The sequence below is a fragment of the Gallus gallus genome, chromosome 21, assembly GCF_016699485.2.
Source record: "Gallus gallus isolate bGalGal1 chromosome 21, bGalGal1.mat.broiler.GRCg7b, whole genome shotgun sequence".
NCBI classification, from domain to species: domain Eukaryota; kingdom Metazoa; phylum Chordata; class Aves; order Galliformes; family Phasianidae; genus Gallus; species Gallus gallus.
Genome location: NC_052552.1, coordinates 885489 through 912441, shown reverse-complemented (window position 1 = coordinate 912441; position 26953 = coordinate 885489). Strand labels below are relative to the sequence as shown.

General features: G+C 49.8%; 2 protein-coding genes across 6 annotated transcripts; one reads left to right on the top strand and one right to left on the bottom strand.

Annotated features, from left to right (window-relative positions):
• The first annotated feature begins 8 nt into the window (after nt 1–8).
• On the top strand, nt 9–14050 carry DFFB (DNA fragmentation factor subunit beta). Of its 5 annotated transcripts, none has more exons than XM_015296807.4 (7): nt 59–201; nt 273–399; nt 468–656; nt 1234–1313; nt 1490–1663; nt 1888–1988; nt 10036–14050. In XM_015296807.4, the coding sequence occupies exons 1-7, from the start codon at nt 88–90 to the stop codon at nt 10325–10327; spliced, it is 1077 nt and encodes a 358-aa protein (XP_015152293.2). In that variant the 5' UTR covers nt 59–87; the 3' UTR covers nt 10328–14050. The 5 variants fall into 5 exon arrangements, with proteins under 5 accessions (XP_040507026.2, XP_015152293.2, NP_989616.1 ...); NM_204285.2 differs by lacking the exon at nt 10036–14050 and adding an exon at nt 2307–3425; XM_040651092.2 differs by lacking the exons at nt 273–399; nt 10036–14050 and adding an exon at nt 2307–3425 and having other exon boundaries at nt 9–201.
• C1orf174 (C1orf174 homolog) lies at nt 4684–6862 on the bottom strand. Its single transcript, XM_417541.8, has 3 exons — nt 6736–6862; nt 5809–6297; nt 4684–5457 (listed from the first exon to the last, which is right to left on the bottom strand). Exons 1-3 carry the CDS (start codon nt 6799–6801, stop codon nt 5350–5352), a joined length of 663 nt encoding a protein of 220 aa, XP_417541.2. The 5' UTR covers nt 6802–6862; the 3' UTR covers nt 4684–5349.
• Nucleotides 14051–26953: the final 12903 nt, after the last annotated feature.

The window sequence follows — 26953 nt, the reverse complement described above, 5'->3', positions numbered from 1 at the left end:
CCGCCACGCATGCGCAGCGCCCAATGCAGGCCTCTGCGGCGCGCATGCGCACAGCGGCGGGCGGGCGGGAGAGCGGCAGGCGCAGCTATGGCGGCTCCGCTGAGGGGGTTCCGCCTCCGCCGCCCCGGCAGCGCGCAGAAGTTCGGGGCGGCGGCCGGGAGCCTGCGTGGGCTGCTGCGGAAGGGCTGCCGGCTGCTGCAGGTGCGGGCCGGGGGTCAGGGGTCGCGGGTATCGGTCCCGTGGGTATCGGTCCCGTGTGACCGCCCGGACAGCTCCCGTTGGCAGGCAGCCGGCTGTGCCTCTACGAGGACGGGACGGAGCTGAGCGAGGCGTTCTTCCGCACGCTGCCGCCGCAGACGGAGCTGGTGCTGCTGCGGCCCGGGGAGAGCTGGCCGGGCTGTGAGTGCGGAGCGGGGGGCGCGGCGGGCGCGGCGCTGCGGGCTGCTAAAGGCGCGCTCCGTGTGCAGGCTGCGGGGACGTGGAGCGCTTCCTGGCCGCGCTGTGCAGCCGGACGGACGCGGTGGTGGAGGCCGCGCGGCGGCTGCTGGAGGACGAGCGGGCGCCCCGCAGGCAGAGGCTGCTGGCGGATCTCATCCACAACCTGAGCGGGGACAGCGCGGCCGAGCGCCGGGACGAGGACGGGAAGTGGTTCGAGGGTATGTGCTTCCTTGTGCTCGCGTGGAGCCGGCTCGGGCCCGCTGCCCCTTGTACTGATAAGAGCTTGGCTGTCCTCCTGCCCCGCCCTTCTGATATCGATGAGCACCGCTCACGTCCCCGCTTGGCCTTCCCCAGGCTGAACCGCCCCGTGGTTCTCAGCCTTTCCCTGCCAGGAGATGCTCCGGGCCCCCATATCTCTGCAGCCCTCTGTTGGGCATCCCAGAGTGCACAGTCAACCCAGAACTGGGCACAGTGTTCCACGTACAAAGAGCACAATAATGCTGTTTGACAGAGCAAATTCTCAGCTACAAAATACTGCTTTTCTGCATAGCCACCACCATTAGCTGTGCATTCTCACTAGTGATGAACAACAGCCCGTGTGTCACAGCTGACACACCAACCCTGCTCTCAATGTAGATGGTCTGTGTGGTTCTGTTAAGCCCTGACAGCAGGCTAGCCTTGAACCAATAACAAAAATAGCCTGCATAGTGAGTTTGTGAAAAGAAGGCATAAGTACACATCCAGCAGATGCACAGAACTAGAAGTACTGTACTAAATTAATCTGGTCCTCTTTAGGTCTCGAATCTCGTTTTAAGAACAAATCGAGCTATATGCGGTACAGCTGTGAAAGCAGAATACGAAGCTACATGAAAGAGGTAAAAGTTTAAGCTGCTAGAAACATAACTGTGACTGCATGTATATTAAGAGCATACATATATCTGTATATATATGAAGTACCTTTGTAGTCCAGTGTAGTACTTGTAGGAGAGGCACAACCTGTTCCAGACACCAAGGAATGATTGTACCTCTTGTTTTCTTTTTTTTTTTTTAGGTTAGTAATTTTATTTCAAATGTTCATCCTACAGCGAGAGATGCATATAAAAGGATACTTGACCTGATGTCAGATAAACTGAAATCTGTGAAGTATAACGGCAGCTACTTTGACAGGACAGAGGAGGAGGCGGCGATGCGCCTGTGCACAAAGGAGGGATGGTTCTCTTGTCAGGTAGGTTCAGCCCTGCCCCAAAGCAGTCTTGGTTCTAACAAGCAGCAGTGACAACATTAGAGGAGGAAGGTGGTGACTTCAGTGCTTGCGTAGAGAAGAGCTGAGTTTTGGCAATGTTATTACCTTGTCTGGTTGTAGTGAGAGGAAGCTGCATGAGTTCAGGACTGGGTCTGGGCTGGGGTGATGAGCAGCGTGCCTTTCATTGCAGCCACCTTGTTTTACAGGGCCCTTTTGACAGAGATGACTGCCCATGTAAGCATTCTATCAACCCCTACACTAACAGGGAAAGCAGAATCCTCTTCAGCACCTGGAATCTCGATCACATGTATGTATAAAGCATTAATCCAAATGTACCTGTTCAGATTTTGTTTGTATGGGAATTCACCCCTGCTCACCACATTATCCGTTATGAATATCCTCTTTTCTGTACCCGTCTCTGGTGAAAACCTTCAGATCTGTTTCCAGGCACTGTGCATTTTTGAAGCAAAGGGGATTTTCTGAATTGATTTCTTCTGAGAAACATTTTAAACCTAGTTATGGTGAAATAATGCAACTTCTGCCTTGCTTTAAAAGGAAGATGGAGACACACTGTTAAGAAAACAGATCTTGATAGCACTATTGTTTTCTCTTTTGCATTCTGCAGAATAGAAAAGAAACGTAGTGTTGTCCCAGAACTGGCAGAAGCTGTCAAAACACGAGATGGAAGAGAAGTGAACTGGGAGTACTTTTATCAGCTATTGTTTACAATGAATAATCTAAAACTTGTACATATTGCTTGCCACAAGAAAACCAATCATAATCTCAGCTGTGACAAAACTAAAATTTACAGGAAAAGGAAGCAAACCCATGAGATTTCATAGTGCTCTCTTTGGAAGCAGCTTCTGGTTTTGCTTTTTTCCATTTCAAAAATCATGTAAGATGGTGTAATGTTTAAATAGCTCTTGTTTCTTAAACAAAACCTTATTTAGCAAGTCTCTTCTGCCAAGGACTTCTTCCTTTATCACCTCCAGTGCATTAATTGAACTGCAATCTCACAAAACATGTGTTCTGATCATGCCTAATTCTCCCACCTTAAATGACACTGTGCAGAGTGTGATAAGCTGACTCATAGCTGCAGCGTGCAAAAGAGAGGCCAGAAGCTGTCACTGATACCTTATGATTTCTTGCTTGCTGTGATAAACGTAGGTGCAAAATGCACGGTACAGAAACTGAACTTGCATAAAACATTTCTTACAAATGATTCTAAGCAGATTAATACTGCTCTGAATGTTAAGCCAAACAAGGGATACTTTAGGCTAATTATTCTGTGCCTTTACCAGGAAGACAGGCACTGTATTCCAGACAGGCCATATGATTCGGTGGCAGAGCTGCTGGCTTTTCTGTACGAAAATATCTGCACTCATCTGTGACCATTCAATCCACTGTTGCATAGATGCAGGTCTTCTATAAGAAGTAAGCAGGGCTGTGGTGTATCTCTGCTTTTACCACCCTCGTGCTTTGTCATCTTTCCCACTGATTTCCTTCGCCTTTCAGTCTTTGCCTCTCTAGACTGAGCTTGCTTGAAGCAACACATACAGTCTTATTATACAGAAATCACGTTTGTCTGCAGAATACTGCTTCTGTAAAACACTCTCTACCTCTCAGGTAACAAAATACAAATAGATCACTTTTTACATTTTTTTTCTAAATATCAGCTGATAGCAGCTGAACTCTCAGGGATGAGTATTTTTTAAATCAAAAAATAAAAGTAAAATCACTGCCATCTTTCTGTGTGTGTATGTGGAGGTAGAGGTGCACGAGCAGTCAACAGTAAAGCATAATACAGCGTGACCACTGCAGGCTAGAAAGACTTAGTGTGGGAAAAGGTGCTTATCAATTAAGTAGCGGATATTTACCAGACATTAACATCATTTACCTCTAGGAAAATTCTGAGTGTTTCCTTTGGTTGTTGGTTTTGTTTGGTTTTTTTCCAGTTTCTTCCTATCACTGGTTCTCTCTTATCAGATAAATTCATCTAGTTCAGACAGGAGTATTATTAAGATAGTATTGCTGTGTGAGTCCTGACTTGCTAGGACTTGGAAATGCAGGAGCTTTGCTACAGACAGTGCTAATTAAAGCAAAAAAATTCAATTCCTTTCCCAAACATTTCAACATGAAAAATAAGCAGATGCATTTTTAGCACCATTGGACCGATTCTTCCTGATCATCTTACTGAATATACATCAAGAGTGACAAAGGAGAAAATGCACATTCTGGTGTTTCAGTATTGGGGAAGGGACTGCAATAAAGGTTCTGACAACAAGCACTGTGCTGTCAGTGTGGCCCACTTCCTACAAACACCGTTTTGCACTGAGTGTCTGTGTGTGAAGACACTGCCTAGGGAAAAAAAAAAAAGTCAGCTAATATGGCATTTAAGGAAAGCTGAGAGAACTGCTTTTAGAGGGAGTTGTGATGAAAACCATGAATACACTAAAATATGAAGATTTTTTTTCAGTGTTACAGACTTAAGAGTAAAAAGGAGCCAAGAACTAGCACTGACAGAAACAATACATCAACTGGAGTGGGAATTTGAATAAATTAACATGTCATGCATATACAATTTGTTTGGCTTCAGATTTTTGAATGTTCAACATACTGTAGCTGTAGAAATTAATATTGATTTAAACCATCTGCCCATCATATTTTCTCTGTATTTTTAGAAATAGTTTCTTCTACATTTATAAAAATAAATATCTGGGAGCTTCTTGCAGAATCACACTTTCAAAGTATCATCATGAACACTGGATGAGTTAGCAATTCCTGGAATCATGTGAGGTTGCTCATCATCTTCTAAAAATGCAGGCCAGAAGTAACAGATTTGAAGGACTGACCCATATCTACTTGGCCATCAGCAGTTGTCTGTCTACCAGTAAAGTCCTACTGAGAGATTCTGTTCTGTCTTTATCACTGCCAATGTGTTTGTTTACAAGATTCCTATCCATAACCTTTAGAAGTCAGTTGAAAATACTGAACAATCTGTGTTACAGAGCAATAGCTTTAATAAAAAGGGCAGTGCTTACAGCTGAATTGGTGGAAGATGGAAGCTGTGAACTTCACATAGTTGTTCAGAGAACAGAGGAGCAATAAGAAAACTACTTAATGTCTGGAGTTTAAAAACATTGAATTCATAATCATATATGTGCATTGAGTTTTGCTAGCAGAATTGCATTTTAGAGGTAAACAATGCAAGACAACTTGCACAACAGAGGCTGGTATCCCTCTTTGAAGTGGGCAAGTCAACTGGCTGCATTACTAGCAAGATGCTGTACTGGCAGACATCACAGAAATAAAAGAACTGTCCCAAGATGATAATTTTTAAAAAATAAGTGAGAATAGGCCCAGTGTTTGCTGTAAATATGAGCTCAGATTTGTAAGAATAGGAGCTGATCTTTTCCTTGCTTTTCTGTAAGTACTACTGATTCATAATAAATCACAATTTATGTCCAATTCTCTGAGAATTCAAACTCTGCCCCAGAAAACTAGGGGGGAATACTGTACCTGACAACTCTGTAGAAGCAGACTCTACCCATTCTCTAAGAAAATGCAAACACTGACACATCATGCTAGTGATATAGCCAACCACCATTACACTGGTAGAAAGACAAAGAGAACAGAAAAAAAAGTTTCCTCTGTTTTACAGTTTGCTGCTAGAGAACATCCTCGTCCTCCTCCTCATCTTCCTTGGCGATGAAATGCAGCCTTCTGTATTCCCTCCTGCTCATTGTTGTGCTCGGGAGTACAGCTGCTGGCTGATCCTTTAAGAAAAAGATAAAATCATGAAGTTGATGCAAATGGCAGACCTCCCACATCTCCAGCAGTTCCCATTCTTCCCCGGTCTCGTAGATGAGGCATTAACACACACACACATGGAAGTGACATCTGAATAAAGCCTCAGAGTGCAGAGGGGAGCCTGTCTGAACCACTGCTCATGGTCAAAGTGAGGGCTGCCATTCCCTCAGCAGTCTTGAAAAGGATGCAGAGGAGATAAAGTCCTCCATCAATGAATCCTCACTGCTCCCACTAAACACAACACTCATTAAACGGATAAAAGACGAAGGCATCACGTGTCCAAATGTACATAATGTCAAAGGCAGACTCTGTCTTACCTGTATAAAGTCGATGTTTCCAAAGAACCGATCCAATGGCATCGGCTGGTTACTGTCTTCATCCAAGAAAGCACTGTTATCTAGTTCTGCTAATTTCTTGGGGACGTCTTCATCCTTCAAGCAGGTCCCTTCCAAAAGCAAGCTCTCACAGCTGCTCTCCTCCTCCCTGCAGGCACAATCTTGCAGATTCTCACTGCTCTCTGTTTTTGAAGGAGCACTACTCGATTTCCCTGCAGGTGGCTTTGAAGAGATACCATGTTCCTTCTCCTGTTTTTCTCCACCAGTCTCTGGGATGCTTTCACTTTTTTCCAGTTGAATTACATGGCGATCTCCTGTACCTTTTGAAGGCGAGCCCTCAGCAGGCGCTTCAGGTGTAGGAGGGTTCTCAATCCCACACATACAGCCTTCCAATCCTGACTTCACCCGACTGTTTCTTTCGCATTTTAGCCTCTTGGAGGGCCGTTTGCCAGCTGCTTTGTGTGAAGAAGTCTGTTAGAAAAAAAAAGAGAGAAGCTCCTGAAGTTCCAAAGCACCCGAACACATCAGCAGCCGGCTCGTGTGGAGAGGCCGGGCATGAAGCGCAGAGTAGGGCAGGACGTGGCTGACCGCCATCCCCGCGCCATTCGGGGATGCTGCAGACCACAGCTAGCACAGAACGATACCGCCTGCCGGCCGTGCCCCCGGCTGCAGGCAGCGCACAACACAGCCTCGTTCCACAATTAATTACAGAGCCCAAAACGCACTCTGAGGCACACTGGTGGTAACAGCTAGGACAGGCGCCGGGGGACATCACCGCTGGGCCCTTCCCCATCGCTCCGGGACTGCCCGCTGCCACCACGACGCCATCGGGCCTACCACAGCCCCAGCCCTCCCCAGGCGCTCCCCGTCCCCTCACGACCCGTCGCAGCAGCCCGGTTCGGCCCTCACCTGCCGGCTCCTCCCGCCGCCTGCCCCATTCGCCGCCTCAGCTCGCGCCTGCCCGCCCGCCGCCATCTTGGGGAGGGGCGGCGTGCCCGGCCTGGTCCGAGCCCAGCGCTGCGGGCCGCCCTTCCCCACAGGAGGGGCGGGGAGAGGCCGCGGGCTGCCGGGTATGCGGGCCCATCGCGGCGTTAAACCGCCTTTTGCTGAGGGAAACGCAGCGTGCGGCTTTTCTCTTGGAGAGAAAATTTGTGTGCAGGCATTGTGGGCGATAAACGCTCCAGGTTTTTTGCTTGCCAGCGCCTTCTTTCTGGAAGCTTTGGTTCTGAGATGTGCGTTGGGCAGCCATTATGGCTTCCACAGCCCTTGGGGAACGAATGGTGCCAGGAACACAAATCCCTCTTCAACTCCAAGGACTCTGAGGAGAGCCATGAGTTTGGGTAGCAGACATGCAGCTTTAAGTGTGCCCTCATGGGAAGCAGTGGGCAGCTCAGGCCTACAGCTCTGCCCACAGCACAAAACCAGGTCTCTGCTTCGTGTTAGCTGCTTGCTTTGAGGACAGGACAGGGGTTTCTATAGTTCTGCATGGATAACGTGCTTCCTTGCTGCAATTCGGTGTGGTTTGGGGCTGTTAGCTGTGCTCCCACCCCAAGCCAGCAGATCACATTCCCATCCGCGCATCCTGGCCTGAAAAAAAAAAGAAACACCCCACAAGCAACAATTTAAACCTCAGAGATGTGGCAGCAATATTCCTCTGAGGATGTGCAGCTCAGATGTTTTTTCCTCGGCACCACAACGCCCGCAGAGGTTGGAGAACAGGCCCGGTGCGTTGTTGTGCTGCTTTGCTCAGTGCTCAGGGGTCTTCTGCGCTTTGTTCTGTGGCTGAGATGATTCATATTCTCCTCCAAAGCACCAAAACTTGCTCCGCTGTCAGTGTTGTTGCTCGCAGCCAAGGAATACAGATGATTGTTTTTATTATACAGTGAAAACTTATACTGCCTCGTAAACAGGAGAGACTGGAACTGGCTGCAGAGCAGCATTTCTGCTGCTGGAAAGCTTGGTTGCCATTTCAATTTCTTCTGTGAACTGAAAATAGCAAGGGAAAAAAAAAAAAAAAAAAAAAGAGGATTTTGGAGATGTTAATGAATGGTTTCCATAACACTGAGGTGCCAGACTCAGCCAGGTGGCCTTGGACACATCCAGGGGACGCACACCTTGCACAGACAAAGCCAGAGTGCCAGGGCTTAGAATCAGCATCACAAAGGTTGGAAAGACTTCTGAGATCGTCAAGCCCAACCATCAACCCATCAGGCTTCTTTGCAAAGCTCCTGCATTGCTCGCACTGCGCTCTCTCCCAGTAATACCTTTCCTTCATGGGAAAATAGTGGCAATTTCACAACCTCAGATGTTGCATTTTCTGATCGCTCTCCGAGAAAACATCCATCACGGAGTGCAAAGAGGCCCCCAGGAGAGGCAGCAGGAACCCCCTCGGAGATCTGCCCACGTCTCAGCAGCTCAGTGCCTCCCGAGTGCCTTGAAAGCCTGCACAGAGACTGCCAGCAGCCAACAAACCCTTAAAGAGAAGCAGAGCAGCGCAAACTATTTACATTAAATCCACATTTCCACATTAAAGAGGACTTAGTCTCAACCATATTAAAAAGTGGTTTTTATTAGAATCTGTTGTCTAAGCAGGCAGGCAAAGGAAAAAAAAAGGAAAAAAGCGATTTTCTGAGCTCCCTTGTTTTTATGAGAGCTGGCTGGCGGGTACGAAGCAGCAGCTGATGAGCTTATTGAGCAGGAAGGGAGGCTCGGGCTATGAAATTCGATGTGTAAATTAGCTTCTTGCAGCACTTGTCTCTGTGCCTGTCACTTCCACCAGTGTCTCTGTCTGTTATAATCCTCCAAGTTCATTTGGTTAAACATTAGTGACATGCAAGGGACAGCAGCCAAAAATAATGTTGCCTGTAAACGTAACGGCTGCAAACTGTTGAGTGAGAGATCTATCAAACTAACCAAGCAGCCAGCAGGAGCACGGACTGGTCTTTTCCTGCTATGGAAAAGTTATTTTTAGCTCAAGTGGCTGCATTCATTCTTCTTCATTAGCAACACCTGGGGAGAAGGCAGAATGATGATGCACCACCTCCCAGCTGGGATAGCGAGACCCGGGTTGCAGTGCTTCTCTGCCTGCTGCCCTCAGCCTGCTTGCAGAGCAGCTCCAGCAGGATGGCTTAGCTGAAAGGAGCTTTGGAGACAGCTTTTCCCCATCGTTCTTCCCAGTTGCACCGCCACAATGTTGTCATGCCAACTCAGGTAATGACAGTGAATACTGAAGTGCTGATCTGGGGCTCCTGGAGCCACTGTCTCCTGGAAGAATTGCTGATGAGCTGATAACCCAGCCAGAGCTGAAACATTCAGATGAGCCTGCAGCCCTCTGACACCCACTGCCCTGAGCAGTACCATCCTGAGTGCCTCTGCACTGCTCCGATCCAAATAAGACCTTTGTATTCATTACTTAGAAATACAGGAGGAACCAGAGAGGCCATACATCTCTCCCAGCACAAAACACCCCACCGGTCCATTGCACCAAAACACCCCACTGGCTGCTCCATTGCACCAGGAATCGGTGTGGTTACGCTGCTGCGGCAACCCAGCATCACTGCCACATTGCAGACGAACGTTTTGTTCCGATTGCACCTAACGGCTGCATTAACAGCGTCGTGCAAACAAGTTTTCTCCTCCGGGTGGGGGGCTGCAGACGCTGGGGGTCACTGTTCCACCGGAGATGCCGTGGCAACAGCGGCTTCTGCCCACTGTCACTGCCTGCCACGCAGCGACCCGAGACCTGCCTGGCACACGGTGGCCCTCCTCCTGCCCTGGGCACAGAGCTGCAGCCTTACCCAGCCCTGCTGAGCTCTTCTCCCAGCGACAGGCAGCGTTTTGGTAAACGTTCTCCATTATTTAGCATTGTTTCTTCGGGGAGATTAAAAGCGCTTCGAGCCGACGTACCTCTCCTCCACGCACACCTGACAATGATAGAAGAGGCTGTTTTACAGCAGGCTCATTAAAAATAAAGACACTGTGTTGATTTCAGCAGCTTGAATTACTTAAGCTGGTGTAATGGGATAAATATTTGATGGCAAAGTTTATTAGATTTCCACTGATATTATGTTGCTGCTAAAAATATACAGGATTCTTTAAAGCCTGCTTGGTGTCTCTGAATGGAGGCAATTGGAAACCTGTCTCTGAATCTGCCTGCAGGGATTGCTTTGGGATGTGAACAAATCATCTCTTCCCTTTTATCCTCTGCAGGTACCAGCAAGTGTGTTCTGCTCCCAATGGAACGAGCAGTCCCTGCCAGGCACACAGAGTAGCAGGGGCCAGTCTGCAGCTGCTGGGGAATAGAAGATCACCAGCATGGTTTACATTCTGCACTTATTTTGCAGAACTGTACCCAGCACATCCCTTTGAACCCAGCTTGGGACGAGCCTTGCCGTTCAGCACAGCGATGCCCACACGCCTGCTGCAGCCCCATCCTAAAGCAAACCCACAGCACATCTCCTGCCAGCGCGTGGTGGCAACTTGTGCAACCCTCAGCCTATAAATATTTCTATTTGCCTTTGAAATGATTGCTACACAGAGACATTCTCCCTCTCTGTCATGTGATTAACTCTTGTTCATTTTCTGTCACTTAGCTTGTGATAATTCAATACATGATGTTTATAAAGCCTCACCAATTTCGTTCCTGGCTCTTAGGAATTCCCAATCCGGGGGCAGGTGAGCAGTGACCCCAGGGGCAGAGCTGGTCTGAGCACAGGTGCTGGGCAAGGTAGTGCCTTAACAGAGCAAAAACCATCACGATTTACATCAAGAGGAATCTTCTTCCCTGATATCTCACAGGAGTGGGGGTTTAAGCTGCTTGGGGCATATTGCTACAGCTCAGTAGCTCCCCAAATTAAAAGGGGACAATTACAGCTGAAACACCTCAGAAGGGGACCGTGGAATGGGTTGCTGAGGTCAGACTCTTGCCAAGTCTCACAGACTCGTTACAGAAAGGATCGAGCTTCATTGGCAAAGCAATTTGCTGTTGGTTTTCTATCCCCTCCTCTCCTGATGCCAGAGGTTTCATGTAAAAAGCTGTGTCTGCTCCTCTGAGAAGACCTTCCACCAGCGGGGCTCCTCAGACAGCATCTATCTCAGAAGAGCAGGGAAAAACAATCAGAGGAGACATGTTCTGTTCATGCAACAGCAAGCAATATTGTACCATTGGCAAGAATCACGCTGAGACAACTGCTCTGGTGTCCTCGAGTGCTGCGTGCTTGTGCATTCATTCCAACTGGGGACCCGAGTGCAACAGGAGCAATTCAGTCATCAGCCCTACAAGGCTCCGTAATGAAGCCAGATCGTCATTACAATCTGTTTAAATATTTTTTGCATGGAAGCATGCGTCCATCACCTCCATTAAGAAACCAGTGGTGCATATCCTCTGCGCTCTTTCGAAGCTGTTCTGGCAGAGCAGCTCCATCAGATGATGCTGTAGCATGAAGGCACCTTCTGCCTGCAGAAGGGCTGCTGTGCCTTGCCTTGTATCTCTGCTCCTCTCCCAGGGCCTGGCAGAGTCTGTGTGCAGCAATTCCTTCCTGCCAAGTGTCTCTGGTCCAGTTCACCCATCAAGGTGGAACATCAGCCCGTCAGGTGTCCATCAGGTGGCCAGAAGCCATGTGGCACACAGTGAGCCCCTTTTGACAACTGGATTTGATGTGAGGATGTGTGAATAGAAAACCACCCACGAGCAGAAGAACAAAACTGTTTATTCCTTGTTGTCATTTCATCTAGAAAGCGAAGCCGGCAGCTCTCTATCTTTCGGGATTTAGAGACTGTTTGGACAAAAGTTTCCCCACGGGCAGCATGGTGCAGTCACAGAGCTGCGGGGTTCGCAGCATGAACACGCTTCCTGCAGCCTGCACGATCAAAAGGCAGCGCTGCAGCGGCGTGTAAAGCAGGTTAGCAAGGAGAGATGAAACAGCAATCAGGCTGCACAAAGAGAGCTTTCAGGTATCGGGCTCTGACAGAATTCAGCAAGCAGCAGTTCTGTCGTTCCCACAGACGGCCCTGCAGATGGAAGCGGTGTTTAAGGAGAAGCTGTGCAGTCCTTGGGGCTGAGATCCCATCAGAACATCGGTGCAGGCACTCAGTAGGGATCCATCCCTCAGAGCCCCGAGAGCCACTCGGGAGGACGGGGCCACCAGCCTCCAGCAGAAGCAATTTCTCCTTCTGTAGTTTAATCCTCTCCCTTCCCCTTGATATGCAGTTTATTTAATTGCGGAGACAAGATGCATTTCTTTCTTGAGGGATTGTGGGAGAATATTTGTAATCCAGGGGCTGTAATTGAACTCAGCAATAATAATTATACTTCTCTTCATTAATATGTCTTAGAGCTCATTACAAACTCTTCTCGTGCCAGCATCTTCACCAGATCCCTGTGGGGTTGGTGATAACTTTTTATTCCACTACAGCAGCAACTTTACAGAGTGCTCCTACAGTAACAGCAACAGCCCGAAATGTGGCTCTGCACAGAGGAGGGGAAGGCAGGGAATAGCCCCGGTGTGAGTGCTGGCCCAGGGAGCAGCAAACACAACACTCTGTCACATATGGCCTCGCTCAGGCTGTGCACAATAGGGAGCATTGCAGGGAGCACTAAGGGATTCCTGGCTAAGTGGCTGCTGCAGGGCAAGGCAGCACTGGGCTGTGGGCACGCAGCACATGGGGACATGGCTCTGCCAAGTCTGAAAGCTGATGCTTTTCAGTACAAGAAAATCTACTCCAGATCACAGGTCTGCAATTAAGATGAAAAATTCAAACTCGTTTTACTCAGACAAGAGATACTGGGGAGGCAGTGCATTAGGATACGTTCCAAGCTCACAAATCCCATTAACGCTGAAGTGAGGTCCCCATGCAAATCCCTGTGAGCAGAGAGGAAAACATGCCTTAGATTTAAGATAGCTTTAAGCCCCTCTCTGATACGGGGATGCTGCTCCTTCAATATTTAAGCTCAGTCTGTGAAACAATTCAAGTTATCCAACATTCATTATCCTGTTTGTGCCAGCAGCGTTGCCAGTCCCCAGTGCATCATGCAGAACCATTCCTTGCTCCGGCAGCAGCACCGAGGTGTGCTATGGCAATTACGGGGGAATAGCAATGTATTGCTCCCCTGGAAGCACAGCACTGGTGCAGCAGTGCAATGGCCGTGTGCTAAGAGCACCCAGACAGTGGCATGGCCAGACAGTTCCCAGACGCATCAGGTGCTGCCAAGCTTGCTTTGGGGTGAAATTAACTCCTCTCTCATATCCATGTGAAGAGAGGAAGATATGAAAAAGGAGCAAAATAAGCGACAGCAGCCACGATAAGCTTTCTTTAAAACAATCCTGCCAGGTATATGTGCACTTGCTCCAGGTCTGCAAGTATTTGCCATAGATATTCAATTATTTTTCCTCAGATGTCACCACCTTTCATTGGAAATGCTCCCGTTGAGCTCATCTGCAGCCCGGCTGCAGGCAGGCACAGCACTCCAAGGCTGATGCTGCTGTTGTCTGAGCACCTCCAGGTGGACCACTGAGGGCCACTCGCATCCACCCCTCTCCTGCCCCACTCCTGGTGGGAGGGGGGACCCAGTTCCATAGGGCAGAACCCACACGTTACCCTCCCTGTGCTCCTTGGGGGATTTCTGCCTTCCTGAGTTCGGTGGAGTTGGATCCATCCAGAACGATTTCATTGCTTCAGTCTCAGTTCCACCCTCCAGAGACTAATTACCTGCTTCCTGCATTTGCATCATTACACTCAAGTCAGTTTAAGCGATATGTAGTTTCTGGAAGGAGAACTGAAACCAAGAGGCAGAAATCTTCTGAGCAGCAAATGGCTCGGAAGAAAACAGCCATGTTGGGACGGGCTTGAGCCATCCCTATAGAACTGGAGCTGCAGCACTGTACGTAAATAGGGCCTGAACACAGAGAATGGGAACGAAGACCTATGTGCATTTCTGAGAGGCTTTTAAATACCTAAAGGGAGGAGATGGGCTCAGTTTCGTCCTGCCCCAGAGCCACAGTCAGCTGGCAGGGCTCTGTGCTCCCAGCCACTGCCATGGCACTTCAGAAATGCAAATGAAAGCCAGATTATGATATTTTACGTAAATAAGCAATGTGGCAATCCCAGCCTGGCTTGGGTTGCCAGGAAATTCACTGGAGAGATATTAACATTGAAATATGTGAGCATGTTCACACGGAACATTTGTTGTATAACTCTGGGCTCCAATAAAGGCTTGTATAAATTATTCATTTTGTAACTGAGATGAAATGCCAAAACCCCACCCATCGGGGGGCTGCTTTCATCGCTACCAGCCCCTGTTAGCAGCAAAGCCATCGAGGTGGCCAACAGCAGCTGAAAGGAGCAGGCACCCCGCGTTGCCACCGACCTCAGAGCTGCCCTGCAGGGCTGGATCCTGCTAGCAAGGAGCATGCAGCGCTGTGAGGCCCTTGCAGGGAGCCTGCAGGCTCAGAGGTGTTTGCTGGAGGAACCCACAGTGTGTCCTGCAGCGGTCAGAGCTGCAGGCAGAGAGCACCACGCAGGGTGGTGGTGCAACATGGAACTGCTTCAGTTCCCCAGGCCAGGTCCTGAATCAGCCTCTGGCTCTTGCAAACCCTCTGCAGCACTGAGTGGTTGGGGTGAAGGCACACGTGGGTGATGCAGCACCAAGCACACAGCTACTGCCCCGGAGCAGGGCAGAGCATTGCAGCCCAAACCCTGCACAAACCCATCTGGCGGTTGTCATGGCAACTTCTCTTTTTAAACACTGCTGTTAAGCAGGGATGTGGAATCACTGTGAGCATCATCAGGGCCGTGGTGACACTGTGCTGCCCACCATGCCCTGCACTAACAGGGGCCATGCTCACCTGGCTGCATCCCAGCTGCAAGGAGAGGTGCCCTGCTGTGCTCCTGCAGCTGCAAGCCTTAAGGAACCAGCTCCCAGTCTGCAGATTACTTTTTTGTGCTCCCATAGCTTGCAGCACCCACAGCCCCAAGGTACAGCTGTAATTCATTCCCCATGCACCCCTCCCTCCTCATTTCTCCCCCTTTTCAAGCGATGAAGTAGGACGTAGAGCTTCCAAGCAGCAGAACAAGGCAATGGAATAGGGATGAGAGCTTGGGAGCTGCTTGTTCCCCTCATCTGAAGATGGGGAGCCCTCCCAGCACCACTACATCAGCCTTACCTCTAGACCTGTCCCATCCTGGCCCTAGGAATACCTTTCAGCTCCTAGCAGGCACTCTTCAGCACAATCCCCCCTGCAGCTCTTTATAGCCTTGTACCTGAGGGGCTATCAGGCACCCTGGTGCCTCCTTTAACCCCCTCCTGCCCACTGTGATGGCTGATCCCATCCCAAGATGCCCTGCAGTGCACACGCAGCGCAGCCCTTGCACAGCCCCAGCCATCCTGTGCTACCACTGGAAGTTCTTCTTCTAAACCATAACTTTTTATAGCAGCAGCTGTCTCTGCCTCCAGCAGCGTTTTATGGATCATAAGAAAGGCAAAGTGGAAGCTTCCCTCTTTGGGTTTTTGGAAGCAGATCAAACAGCACCGGGCAGCCCGCTTGGGGTGGTCTGGGCAGGGACAGCTGCAGGTGCTGAGCAGCTGTGATGGCATTGTGGTGCTGAGCAGCAGTCTGTATCAGCTCTCCTCAGCTGCTGGGTGGGGAATGGTTTTCATCTCACAGAGCGCTAATAGGAGTTTTGTATAGGAGAGAGAAATGAGAGGTGAAGCTTCCTATCACAATACTGAATAACGAAATTAAAGGAGTAATAATTAGCAGTGCCTGAGACTCCAGGCAGAGCAATCCCCAGCACAGCCGTATTTGGGTGTCTCCACTCCCGCAGACATCTCCCACCCTCGGGCTGCCCCCAGCACGTGCCAGCAAACCTCAGCACATGGATGTGTGGGATCTGAGGAGATCAATGGCATTAAAAATTAAATCTGAAATCATGCCCAGAGTGAGAAAAGTCCTGCTAACCCCTGGTGCGCACTGGCAGGTGCTGAAGCTAAATGGAGAGGGCAGCAGAAAGCAGATGAACTGTTTTCTGCTATTCCAACTCTGTGTTGAGGAGCTCACAGAGCTGTTGGGTTCACCAGCCCTTGGTGTATGGCATCGCTGCCCGCAGCCCATGTTGCCCTGGCCAGGCTGGGACACGAGTCCTCCCAGGGACCAACAATAGGATGTGAGATGATGGCCTCAAATTGCACCAAAGGAGGATCCGGTTGAAGAGTAGGAAACATTTCTGCTCCAAAAGAGTGGTGATGCATTGGTGCAGGCAACCCAGGGGAGCAGTGGGGTCACCGTCCCTGGAGGTGCTCAGTGTGGAGATGTGGCACTGAGGGATGTGGGTACTGGGCATGGTGGGCTGGGTTGGACCTGGGGATCTTAGAGCTCTTTCCCAAATGAAATGACTCTGTGGGGAGGACATGACTCACTTTAGGGACGTGGTTCGGTGAGCATGGAAGGGATGGGCTGACATCTGGACTCAGTGGTTTTAGAGGTCTTTTCCAACCTGAGCTATTCTATGATTCCGTGGTTCAGAATACTGCTGCACTCTGAGCGTATCTGGGAAGTGCCTCCTGGGGCCGAGCTGTGCCATCTCAATGTGTAAGGAAAGATGATATCATTCTGGTCCGTGGCATCCTTAGCAGGGATGTTATCTCCTAGCCGGCGGCAGTGTCTTTGGAAGGGCTGTGTGTTTGGTTAGTGCTGATCCAACCCCAGGGATCTGCAGACAGGCAGATGCGGCCCTCCTCATCGGCTCAGCCTTGTGCCACTCGCCAAGAGCCGGCTCCGCCGATGCCAAACAATGAGGGAAAGTGTCAATAAACATCTATTTTTTACAGTCCATTATCTTACCCTCGCCAGCTTTTAGACTCTTATAGCACCAAGCCATTAAATCCCCTAGATGAGCGAAACACGCCGTTTGTGTAATGCAGCATAATGGGACCGTTAATGCCTTCCCTCCCCCTGCTGCCACTGCTTCCAGGAGAGGCATTAATATCAACAGCCTCGGAAACAAGCCCTTTGTTCCAGGTTATTTGCACTTAATGCAGTGGTATTGCTGAAATCCCTCCTAAAATTAGTAGAGATTATTAAAAAAAAAAAAAAAGCAACCAACAACAACACAATAAAACATTAATTAATATTCTCTGTGACGAATGCGTGAATAGAAGTAGGTCATTACAACTATGTGAGCTCTTTTGGGTGCAGAAGGGTTATGGTTTCTTGACGACGGTCATCAGAGGACACGGCCAATTTGCAGCCCAGTGGCCAGAGCACAGCACAGCTGAGCAGCCCTGGGAGCGGAGCACAGATTTGCTGCTGTCAGAGCTGCACATGGTGTGTGTGCACTGCTGCTTGCACTCCCCGGCCTCCCAGAGCCTATTTCTTACAAAAGAATTAAGCAACGTTTCCAGTTCAATAACGTTTTGCTCTATCAGCGGCAGAATCTGAAACAGGGAAGTGAAACAAGGCGTGTGCGTGGAGCCCGGAGCCCTCACCCAGCTCCTGTGCCTGCAGCCCAGCCTGGGGCAGGGGAACCCACACATACAGCCTCAGCTCTTTGTGCTCATGTTTTATTTCTTCCGAGCAAGACTTTGTAATTAACATTTCTCTCCAAGCCGTCTGGGCAGAGGAATTAAGAATTCATAGTGCTGCGGTCCAGCAGAACTTGCTTTTCTGTTTGCTCCAGTTCAGCCTCAGCATCGCTGCCGCAGCCCAGCGCCTGGTGCAACTGTGGGCATGGTGCAGAGCGTGCAGCTGAGCTCAGCAGCAGGCTGGGGGGAAAGCTGTGCCCTCGGAGGAAGCTTCCATCCCCTGCCCCTGTACTCATTTGCAGCCCTGTGCAGCCATGTCTGCAGCTGCATGAGTTCTGCAAGGCCCTCAGCACCCTGTGCTGTGCGTTGAACAACACTCGTGTCTTACACGCTCACTCCTTCCTCTATTGTAAGATCTAATTATTAAGCAGCGAAGCTCAGCCGTGCTGGAGTTTATGGGATTTGTATGTACACGCCGCCAGTGTTTGTTAAGGACATCTGGAACAATGGACACGAATTTGAGGAAGATGTTGCTGCTTCCCTCCTGTGGCATCTCGAGCACTCTGACAACGAGCCGTCTCATCTCGCTGCAGACAATGCCACTGATGCACAATAGCAGAACCATTTCTAAACAATCAGGGGCTGATTTTTATTTTGGCTCTCGCTCCGCGTTCCGGTGCAGGTGTCCCCATTGTTCTGCCTGCACAAATCTCACCACCCATGACTCCGCTGCAGAGGGGAGAGGTTTCCCCTCTCGGGTCTGTGCCTGAACAGTGGCAGTGTCCCTGCTGTGAGTTCAGAGAAATGTCAAATGAAAGGGCTCTGCCCATGGAAAGCTGATGGTGAGATCCAGGCGGCAGCAGCCGTGCACTGGGGCTGCTCTCTCCCCGCTCTATTTACTCCTGTTAGTGTTTCTTAAAAAAAATGAGGTGAGACGAACCCAGCCCGCCCACGTCTGGGAGTTCTTCACTTCCACACAAAATATCTGCATTCGGACATTTGTGTTTGTGCTCTCAAGGAATTTCCATGCTCTTATTGCACATCCCCAGCCTCTGGGTGCTGCCACCAGACCCCACCTTCGCCCACCATTGCCCTGTGCCCATCCCTATCCCTATCTCCATCCCCATCTCCATCCCCATCCCCATCCCCATCCCCATCCCCATCCCTGTCCCCGTCCCCGTCCCCGTCCCCATCCCCATCCTCATCCCCATCCCCATCCCCATCCCTCTCCCAGCCCCAGGCAGGAAAGGCAGCTGCCTGGAGCCTGTCTGGGAAGAGGCAGAACGTCTCTCATTGTTGAGGCAGCAAAGTGAAGCTTGTATTGTGCACAGTAATTAAATAAAGCTATCGGTCTGCCCTGTGAAGTGGCTCATACCGGCTCTTTCATTATGGTTTTCACTCTTTAGAATATGACCCAGGCAACGCTTACACCATCATAAGGTTTCACTTCAAGGGTCTTAAAAGGAAATCAATTATTTTTAGAAATATAAATATTTTATGAAGCTGCTTCTTTTTCTAATGATGGAATAAAGAAAAATACAGCCATTTTGCACTTCAGCAGCAGAAAGCTATGCAGCAATCCAGCCTCAAAGCCTGCAGCACTTCACCTGAATCACCTTCTCCAGGCGCCTTCAGAAGGAGCCTGGAATTCAGGATTTTCTGTTCAATTGTGCATATTGGATTTGGCTGTGCTCCACCACCAGCACCAGCTCACAGCTGGTGTTTTTTCCCAATACCATCTATCATGCAGCCTGATCCAGTAACTGACAACCCTGCTCGTGGCAGGGGTTGGACCTAGATGATCTTCAAGGTCCCTTCCAACCCAACCATTCTATGGTTCTATGATCTTTAAGGTTCCTTCCAATCCAACCCAACCCTAGCCAAATATTCTGTGGCTCTATGATCTTTAAGGTTCCTTCCAATCCAACCCAACCCAACCCAACCCAACCCAACCATTCTATGACTCTATGATCTTTAAGATCCTTTCCCACCCAACCCAACCATTCTGTGGCTCTATGATCTTTAAGGTCTCTTTGAACCGAACTCAACCATTCTATGGCTCTACGATCCTTAAGGTCCCTTCCAACCCAACCATTCTACGGTTCTATGATCTTGAAGATGCCTTCCAATCCAACAGTTCTATGGTTCTCTGATCCTTAAGGTCATTCTGCAAGCAGAGGTGGACAAAGGGCAAAACCTGGGCACACTTCGCGGAGGCATCACCCCTGGGTGCACACGGCAGGGCTCAAGGCAGTCTGAGCACAGCCCAGGGTCCTGGGCATTCAGATTTTGGTATCATTATCATTTATATCAAATGAGAGAATTCCCAGCTGCTTTGGTTTGTTCTTACATAATTTAGGCCAATCAGCGCGCTTCCTAATGCAACATGCTCTTAAGTTTGCTGAGCCCTCAGGCATCGCATTTATATTCTGTTCTGCCGCCACGAAAATGAATGGTGTAACGGTGACAAGAGGGAGAAGGGGCTTTAAAGACAGAGAAGCAGCAGAAGAGAAAGAAAGATAGTTGAAAGAATCAGAAAGACACGGAGAGGAGAACATACAGCACAGGCAAAGTGGTTTATAATGGAAGGACTGTAATTTATTTTGACACAAATCATGTATTATTCATTTGGAACAAAAATAAACCTTATTAACCAGGAAAAACAGATCTCCCATCTCCTGCCCACGTTGTGACGAGCGGTGCGCGGCGATGAGGGCGCTGACAGCGCCGGGCTGGCTCCGTGCCACATCCCATTCCTGCGGGCACAGCGGCGCTCAGAGCACCTCAACGTTCTGCTGCTGCCAAACTGGGGCTCCTGGGGACAACCGGTGCTGGACAGACAGCCAGGGACAGACGGACAGCATGAGCGGCGCTGAGCATCTCCTCCCCGTGCTTTGAGCACCTCTGATGTCCTTTATGCTCCCAACACACACCGTGCTCAGCTCCCGGTGTCACGCAGCCCCTCCCCGGCTCCTGGCAAGATTTAGGATGGATTTTAAAGTGTTATTACTGTCTTATGAGGCTTTAAATAATATTGGACTCTACATATCTTTCAAATCTACTTTCTTTTAATATCTCTGATCAGTTTTTAAGGTCTGAGGCTGGAGATTTACTGGGCTGTCCGCACGGTAATGCAGAATCATGTGTGGCTGCCGATTCCAGCATTTACGTCCCTGATTTCCAAGGCAAGTTTTGCTTCACGCTTTGGGGCTTCTGTGTTAAATGAAAAGCAAACATATTTCAGCACCGTGTCCTTTCTGTCGGAGTAAGCAGAGCCCTGCAGAGGCCGTCTTGCAATGCAAGAATCCAACGGGAGCTTTGCTTGTCAATAAATCAGCCCTTCTCCATGCCTTGGCATTGCATGGTGTCCATCAGGCTGCAACACCAAGCCCTGCTGCAGTGCTGCCCGCTCAGCTCTGCACGCTTCAGACCCAGTTGCATCTACCTGTTGCAACGCACAGCAGATGGCAAAGGGGTTCCCAAAGACCCCATGGGTGGGATGCATGTGGTGGCGGCGTGCAGGCGGTGTGCAGGAAGGCAGCCTGCTGCGGGAAGCAACAAATTATGAACAGAGGTATTGCATCTCCAGAAAGCTTACACATTTAATTATCTCGCCAGACCTTCGGGGAAAAGAATTAGAACAATAATTATCAATTTGTTCTGTGTCCAAGGGCAAATTTAGCATTTAGAGGACGGTGTTGTTGTTGGGTTCTTTTTATTTTTATTTTTTTTTTTGTAATTCTGATTAGCAGAAAGGAGTTCAGGCTTTGCAATAAGTGCTTTCTCCTTTCTCCTCCATGATGCTGCTTCCTCAGAAAGTGCGTTGGACCTCAGGGTGCATGCACAGAGCTCAGCGCTGGGGTTGGGTGATGGGACATGTGAGGTATTGGAATGGTGCTCTGGTGAGGTGTTGCAATGCTCTGTGCTGGGAGCGGATGGGGTCACCATCCTTGGAGCTGTTCAAGAACCGTGGAGATGTGGCACTGTGGTCAATGGGCATGAGGGATGGGTTGGAGCTGCACTTGATGTCTTGGAGGTCTTTCCCAACCTGAATGGTTCCGTGGTTCTATCACATGTAGCACGGGGCTCAGCTCTCCCCTTTTTTGCTCTGCCTGCATGGATCACAGCCTCACTGTGGTGTCAGTGCTATTGCCATGCAGAGCATGCACTGCTCGCTGTGCCGTGCAGACACCTTCCATTGCCATTCCACAACGCATTCCTTGTGAGCTCTCTCGTTATCGATTCAATCTCATGTTAATGGCCACCTGTCATAAACCACATCGACAATAACGAGCCATTTTATGTTGATTGTTGATCTATGGTAATTTCCAGAAGCTGTATTCTTTATTTATTCATCATCATAATGGTAATTCAATACTGTTGATATGTAAATGAAGGGACTTTTTTCCCTTCCATGGGCGGAAGTGAAGGAGGACGTGATCTCCAAAGGCAGAACTGCTCCTGAGCAGAGAAGTGAGAGGAACTGTGCTCATGGGGCTGGCACTCAGAAGCCTCCCACTCATCACTCGGCTCCGTCCTGGGCTCCCCATGCTGTTGGTGCCAACCCACCACCCAGCCCGCTGCCATCAGATGCCTGGTCCCACTGCTTTGTGCCTACCTGCTCCAGCCAGGCTCCGATTTGTAGATAACGGACACTTCTTATGGGTTAATATTTGAATACATCACTTTCCACTTAACCTATTTGAACAAATTCTTGATGGATATTCAACCTCTTTCCTAAACGGAGCTTACCCTTCAGCTCGAGGAGAAAAGGAAACAGTAACAAGAAATATGAAATGCAATTCGGGCTCTTTGTGAGCAGAATAACTCCCATTACAGCCGACACGTGGACACCTACAGAGCTGATGGGCAGTGACCTGGGGCCAGAGAGCATCCCCCCAGCTCCTCATCGCTGGCACAAGAACAGGGAGCAGCACAGCAGCCCTTGTCCCCAGCACATGCACACAGCCACCACTTGGCTCTACACATGGAGCCTAGTGGAGCTCCTGTTACTTATTTTCCCCTTCTGGGTAGTTTATAAAAGTATTGAAAGGATGAAGAGGAAGCTGGCGTGGAAAGCGTCCTGGAATGAGCTGCGTTATTAAAAATGCTCCATTTAATTCAGATTGATAACTGCATTAATGGAGTGGGTTTTCCCGTCCATAATTGAGCCACACCTACAGCTCTGAAGTCAGAATGATTCTAATCGCCACCACCATTAGATGATGTATGCTGAATTCCTGTATGCTGATATGAGTGCCTGGAAGCATCAGCTGGGGATGCTGCTTCCCAGTGCCTCCTGATGGCCCTTCAGGGATGTGCTCGGGGTGGCTCAGGACCCATACAGCTCCTGAGCATCTCCAGGACACAGCACCACAAGTGAACCCCTGGGTGAGGGAATGGCTCAGCACAAAGCTGAAAGAAGAGCATGTTCCTTATTTACTCTTTGGGTTAGCTGCAGCTGTAGGGCTCGGTTGCATCGCTGCCGCCCGCATTTGGGGCCTCTACGTCCCCTGGCAAGCTAAAGAACCTCGGGCTCTCTTTCATTCTGACATCAGATAACCTTGATAAATTCTCTTATTAAACTTAATATCTTTGATCAATCACAGTAAAACTTCAGAAGGTGAATTATTAAAATGAGAAATTGCTTTGTAGGGTTTATGGTTATTGTGCTACCTAAATTAAAAATGGAGGTGCTGTTATTTAAAAGAGCAAATACTCCCACCTCCCCTGAAGCCACATACATCATCCGAGCTCCGGCCGGAGATGTGTGATAAGCAGAAATCTCAGGGCTTTCTGCATCCATGAATTAACCTCCTGCATCCCAGAGCTGTGTGCTGGGCAGGGCGGGAGGGCTCCGTGCCACCGATGGCTGGATGGAGGCTGCGAGGCACAGCGTGCCCCACAGACCGTGGGTAAGGAGGAGCAGCACTGTGCCGCATCTCACAGCTGCTCTCTGCTGCTTACTCAGCTCCGCCGCCCCGTTGTCTCACTGCCTGGTTGGACGAGGTGTCGTTACGATGATTGAAGCTAAATCCAATTTCCTGGAGGGCTTCTCCTTGCTGCTGTCATGCACACGTTGCCATTTCCCCGGCTTTTCTTGGCTATTATTCTAATTCGACAACATTATCTATGTTTTTAAAACCTAATTGTGCCCAATGTCACGGGTGCAGCAGAGACATCAGCACCAAAGGGCAGCAGCCAGCAGGACGTGGGGTGGTGCTCCCAGCACATGGGTGATGCACACATGCATGCTACGGGGCAGCCCTGAGAAGGAAACCAGCAGCATCTGAACGTCCTGCCAGCATGGAGGCAGCTATTCAGCTTCCATCTGAGGTCTGGCAGGTGCAGGAATAGCTGCTGCAATGAGATGAGAGTTGGCCAACAGAAAGGGCAGCTCACCCTAATGCGGGCGGGCTGCTGTCCTCCCCACTCATATCTGCGTGGGTCTGAGCGGGCTCTGCTGCCCTGCAGACTCTGTGTTTCCAACCACTGACATTTCTTAAGGATCACCCCTTTCTCAGCCTGTTTTCTGACAGCCCTCTGATTTTCTCCCTCCCCTCCCAAACCCTTCAAGACATCATCAGCAAATAGAGGCACTGGGGAATTATTATTAGATGCTTGGTTTCTTCAGACCAAGGAGCCCTGGGCTTTTTTGGAGCACAGTTAAGGCACGATGCTCCCACTGGAAAACCAAACCACCCCTACTGCTGCGTGTCCCCTGTGCAGCAGATCCCCTATACGCAGTGCACGCCGTACAAGAAAGCAGTGAAGTGCGTTTTGGTGGCGGGGCAGAACTGCTACATTCCATCTGCACTGCACAGCAGCCGTGGAATGGGGAGCACATAGACACCCATGCATGCTGCGTGCAGCTCTCATTCCCCAGTAAGTGGGGCTCAGCGGGGTGCACCTGGATTTGCATGCACGCACATTGGCTGTGCTGGCACCTGTGCCATCAGCCCTCAAAGCGCACTGAAATCAGCAAGACTGAGAATGCAGCTCCTCAGGCTGAGCAACCACCAGCGTTACGTATCTTTTGCCCCTTCCTGGATTGCAGGGAAAGACAATTAGAAGGGATAAAATCAGATGTTTCTTTAAAAGAATGCATTATCAGGCTTACGCCGCGCTGCCTTGTCAGAGCGAGCTGCGAGGGACCAGCAGGGTTCAGGGGTGGATTATGTGTTTAGAGGGATAAAGAGAAAATCCACAGACACAGTTCTTAACAAGGGAAAACTGCGAGGGGTGGGAGGGAGGGAGCCGAGGTGCAGCAGGAGGCTGTAATTGCTGCTGCTGCGTTACCTGAAACTTCGCCTGGCAGATCAGTTACAGTTATTTTGGGAGACGAGGCACTGAATGTGATGGAAATGCCTATGCTTTCGCTACCCACCGAGGCTCGGCAGGCGGACCCAGGGTGGGGGAGCTGCTCGCAGCATCTTCTCAGTTCACAAAGTGCTGGAAATATCATAAGGAATAAAACCCAGCCCCGCTGCCGGAGCTGAGCCGCACAGCGAGCCCCCATGTTCCAGGTTAATCAAAGCCAACCTCTCCATTCCTCACCCATCGTGACTTCTCTGCATCCTTAAAAAGCAACTTTCAGACAGCAGGCTGCAGAGATTTCCTCCTACTGCTTCCTCTGCCTTGGTTCTTTCCATCACAGCTTGTCCCTGGTTCTGTGCAAGGCTGCCCAGTGGGGCCATCCCAACCAGGGCTGGCAGCACAGAGCAGCGCGGCACAGACCTTGCTGAACTCATTTGGTATTTGTTTGGACCACAGTGGGTTTTAACCTATACTAACAGCATGTTACTGCCAGCCCCAGGCAGCTTAATGGCTCAAGCTTTTGATTAAAAATTTTAATAGTCCCAGAATGATGGAATGGCTTCTGTCCATGATATATTAAGCTGCTGGCATTCAAATTTACGCACAGCGTGAGCTCCCTTTATGTGAAGGCATTGGTTTCCTATCCTGCCTCTAAAGGAGAGCCCTGTAAGACTGCTCTTACTTCAGTCCCCACCATTGGTTAAGTTGCCACCCCACAGAGGGAGGCAGGGAGAAATGTCCTCGTGTCCCCACTTGGCCCCACTGAGCAGTGACCACGGCTGGGCAGCGGCCTCTCCTGAACACAGCAGGATTCTCCTGGGAACCCCAAAGCAAACACGTTCCGATTGGCAAACAGCAGGGAGTCCCGCACTGGTGGAGCATCCCAAAGAAAGCGTAACTCTTTGCCAGGTCAGGGAGTTAAGGCTTCATAGCAGATGCGTGCACTCAGCTCACCCTCTCAGCCTCCCATGCTAAGGTCGTTTCATGCAGGAGGAAAAGCTTTGGGCTGAATGAGGGGAATTGCTGGGGCCGTTCTCAGAGCTGGGCATGGAGCAGACCCTGTGCACAGTGCTGGCTCTGCTCCCACCTCACTGCCTGCAAAGCACAGCCTCCTGCGCTCACCTTTATCTGCAGGAGCTGGCATTTAATTTCACATCACTCTTAATCCTCTTACTCCTCCCGGCTTTGCAAGGGCAGGTTTGGAGCTGTTTTTAGCTCCCTCCTAACGTCAAGGAGAAATGTTGGGCTTTCGGCTTTGCTTTGGACGTCAGTGAGGCTTCGGTGCTCCTGGTGGGGCTCAGCCCATAGGGGTGGCTGCAGCTCTGAGCAGCAAAGCACTGCAGGAGCCGTGCCATGTGCATGCTGCTCAGCGAGAGGAAATTGCCAATCATCCCCAGCCACACTTTATTAGTGCAGAACAGCTTGTTCTTACACTCCTCCGATTGTCTCCTTTCTTTCAGACGAGAGACTGTGTAAAAGATGTTGTAAAATATCCAGCGTGCCTTTTTGGGATGATAACTCATAGTCTGTGCTCACAGACACACATTTTGCTTAAAACAAAAAAAAAGAAGAAGAAGAAGAAACAGCAGCAGGAGAAGGGAATGCTTTGTGATTTATAACATTCTCTGTGCTGCTCATCCCGGCCACACTGATGCCATCACTCCCAGGTTTGGGTTCTGCACTGAGGAAGCGGACGGACTGAGGTCCTCCAGTGCTGCTGTATGGGCTACAGTGTTTGAAGAGCAATCTGGAAAGCACACAAAGCCCCTCTGATAGCTGCAGGTATCACATCCCAGAGATGGAGCTGCGTTTCTACCTGTTTGATGGAGCGGCCAATTAAGGATTGCCAGCAGAACTGGGAAATTTGCATCAGAATGTTGTTTGCGCGGTGATAAATAGGACTTTCACGGCTCTATTCCACCTAGAGGACAATCTCATTCCATTTATAGTTAGAGTTTGTCACTGTGCGTATGACTTAAAGCAATAGTCACTCAGCTATAGAAAATTCATTTGTTTCTCCTAAGAAGATTTTACTGCATGCTGAGGATCAATCGCACACCCGTAACTCAGCTCTGCCAAAGGGCTGCGCGCTCAGAGGTGACTCTGCCATTCATTGCAGTGCCGGGTGGGACTGCAGGACTGGAGCTGAGAACGGCTCTTGGTTGGGTGCAGCAAATGCAGAGCACTGACAGACAGCTCAGAATGAAGAGGTGCCCAGATGCTGGGTGAAGGCAGCAGTGTGAGGGCTCATTGCTGTGTTGAGATGGCACTCAGAGCAATGCTGGCCCTGCA

Coding starts and splice junctions, on each gene's coding strand:
- DFFB (XM_015296807.4), top strand. CDS start 88: ATGGCGGCTCCGCTGAGGGGGTTCCGCCTCCGCCGCCCCGGCAGCGCG. Junction 1,664..1,887: donor AGGGATGGTTCTCTTGTCAG/GTAGGTTCAGCC, acceptor CTTGTTTTACAG/GGCCCTTTTGACAGAGATGA. Junction 1,989..10,035: donor ACCTGGAATCTCGATCACAT/GTATGTATAAAG, acceptor TATCCTCTGCAG/GTACCAGCAAGTGTGTTCTG.
- C1orf174 (XM_417541.8), bottom strand. CDS start 6,801: ATGGCGGCGGGCGGGCAGGCGCGAGCTGAGGCGGCGAATGGGGCAGGC. Junction 6,298..6,735: donor GCGGCGGGAGGAGCCGGCAG/GTGAGGGCCGAA, acceptor TTTTTCTAACAG/ACTTCTTCACACAAAGCAGC. Junction 5,458..5,808: donor GAAACATCGACTTTATACAG/GTAAGACAGAGT, acceptor TTTTTCTTAAAG/GATCAGCCAGCAGCTGTACT.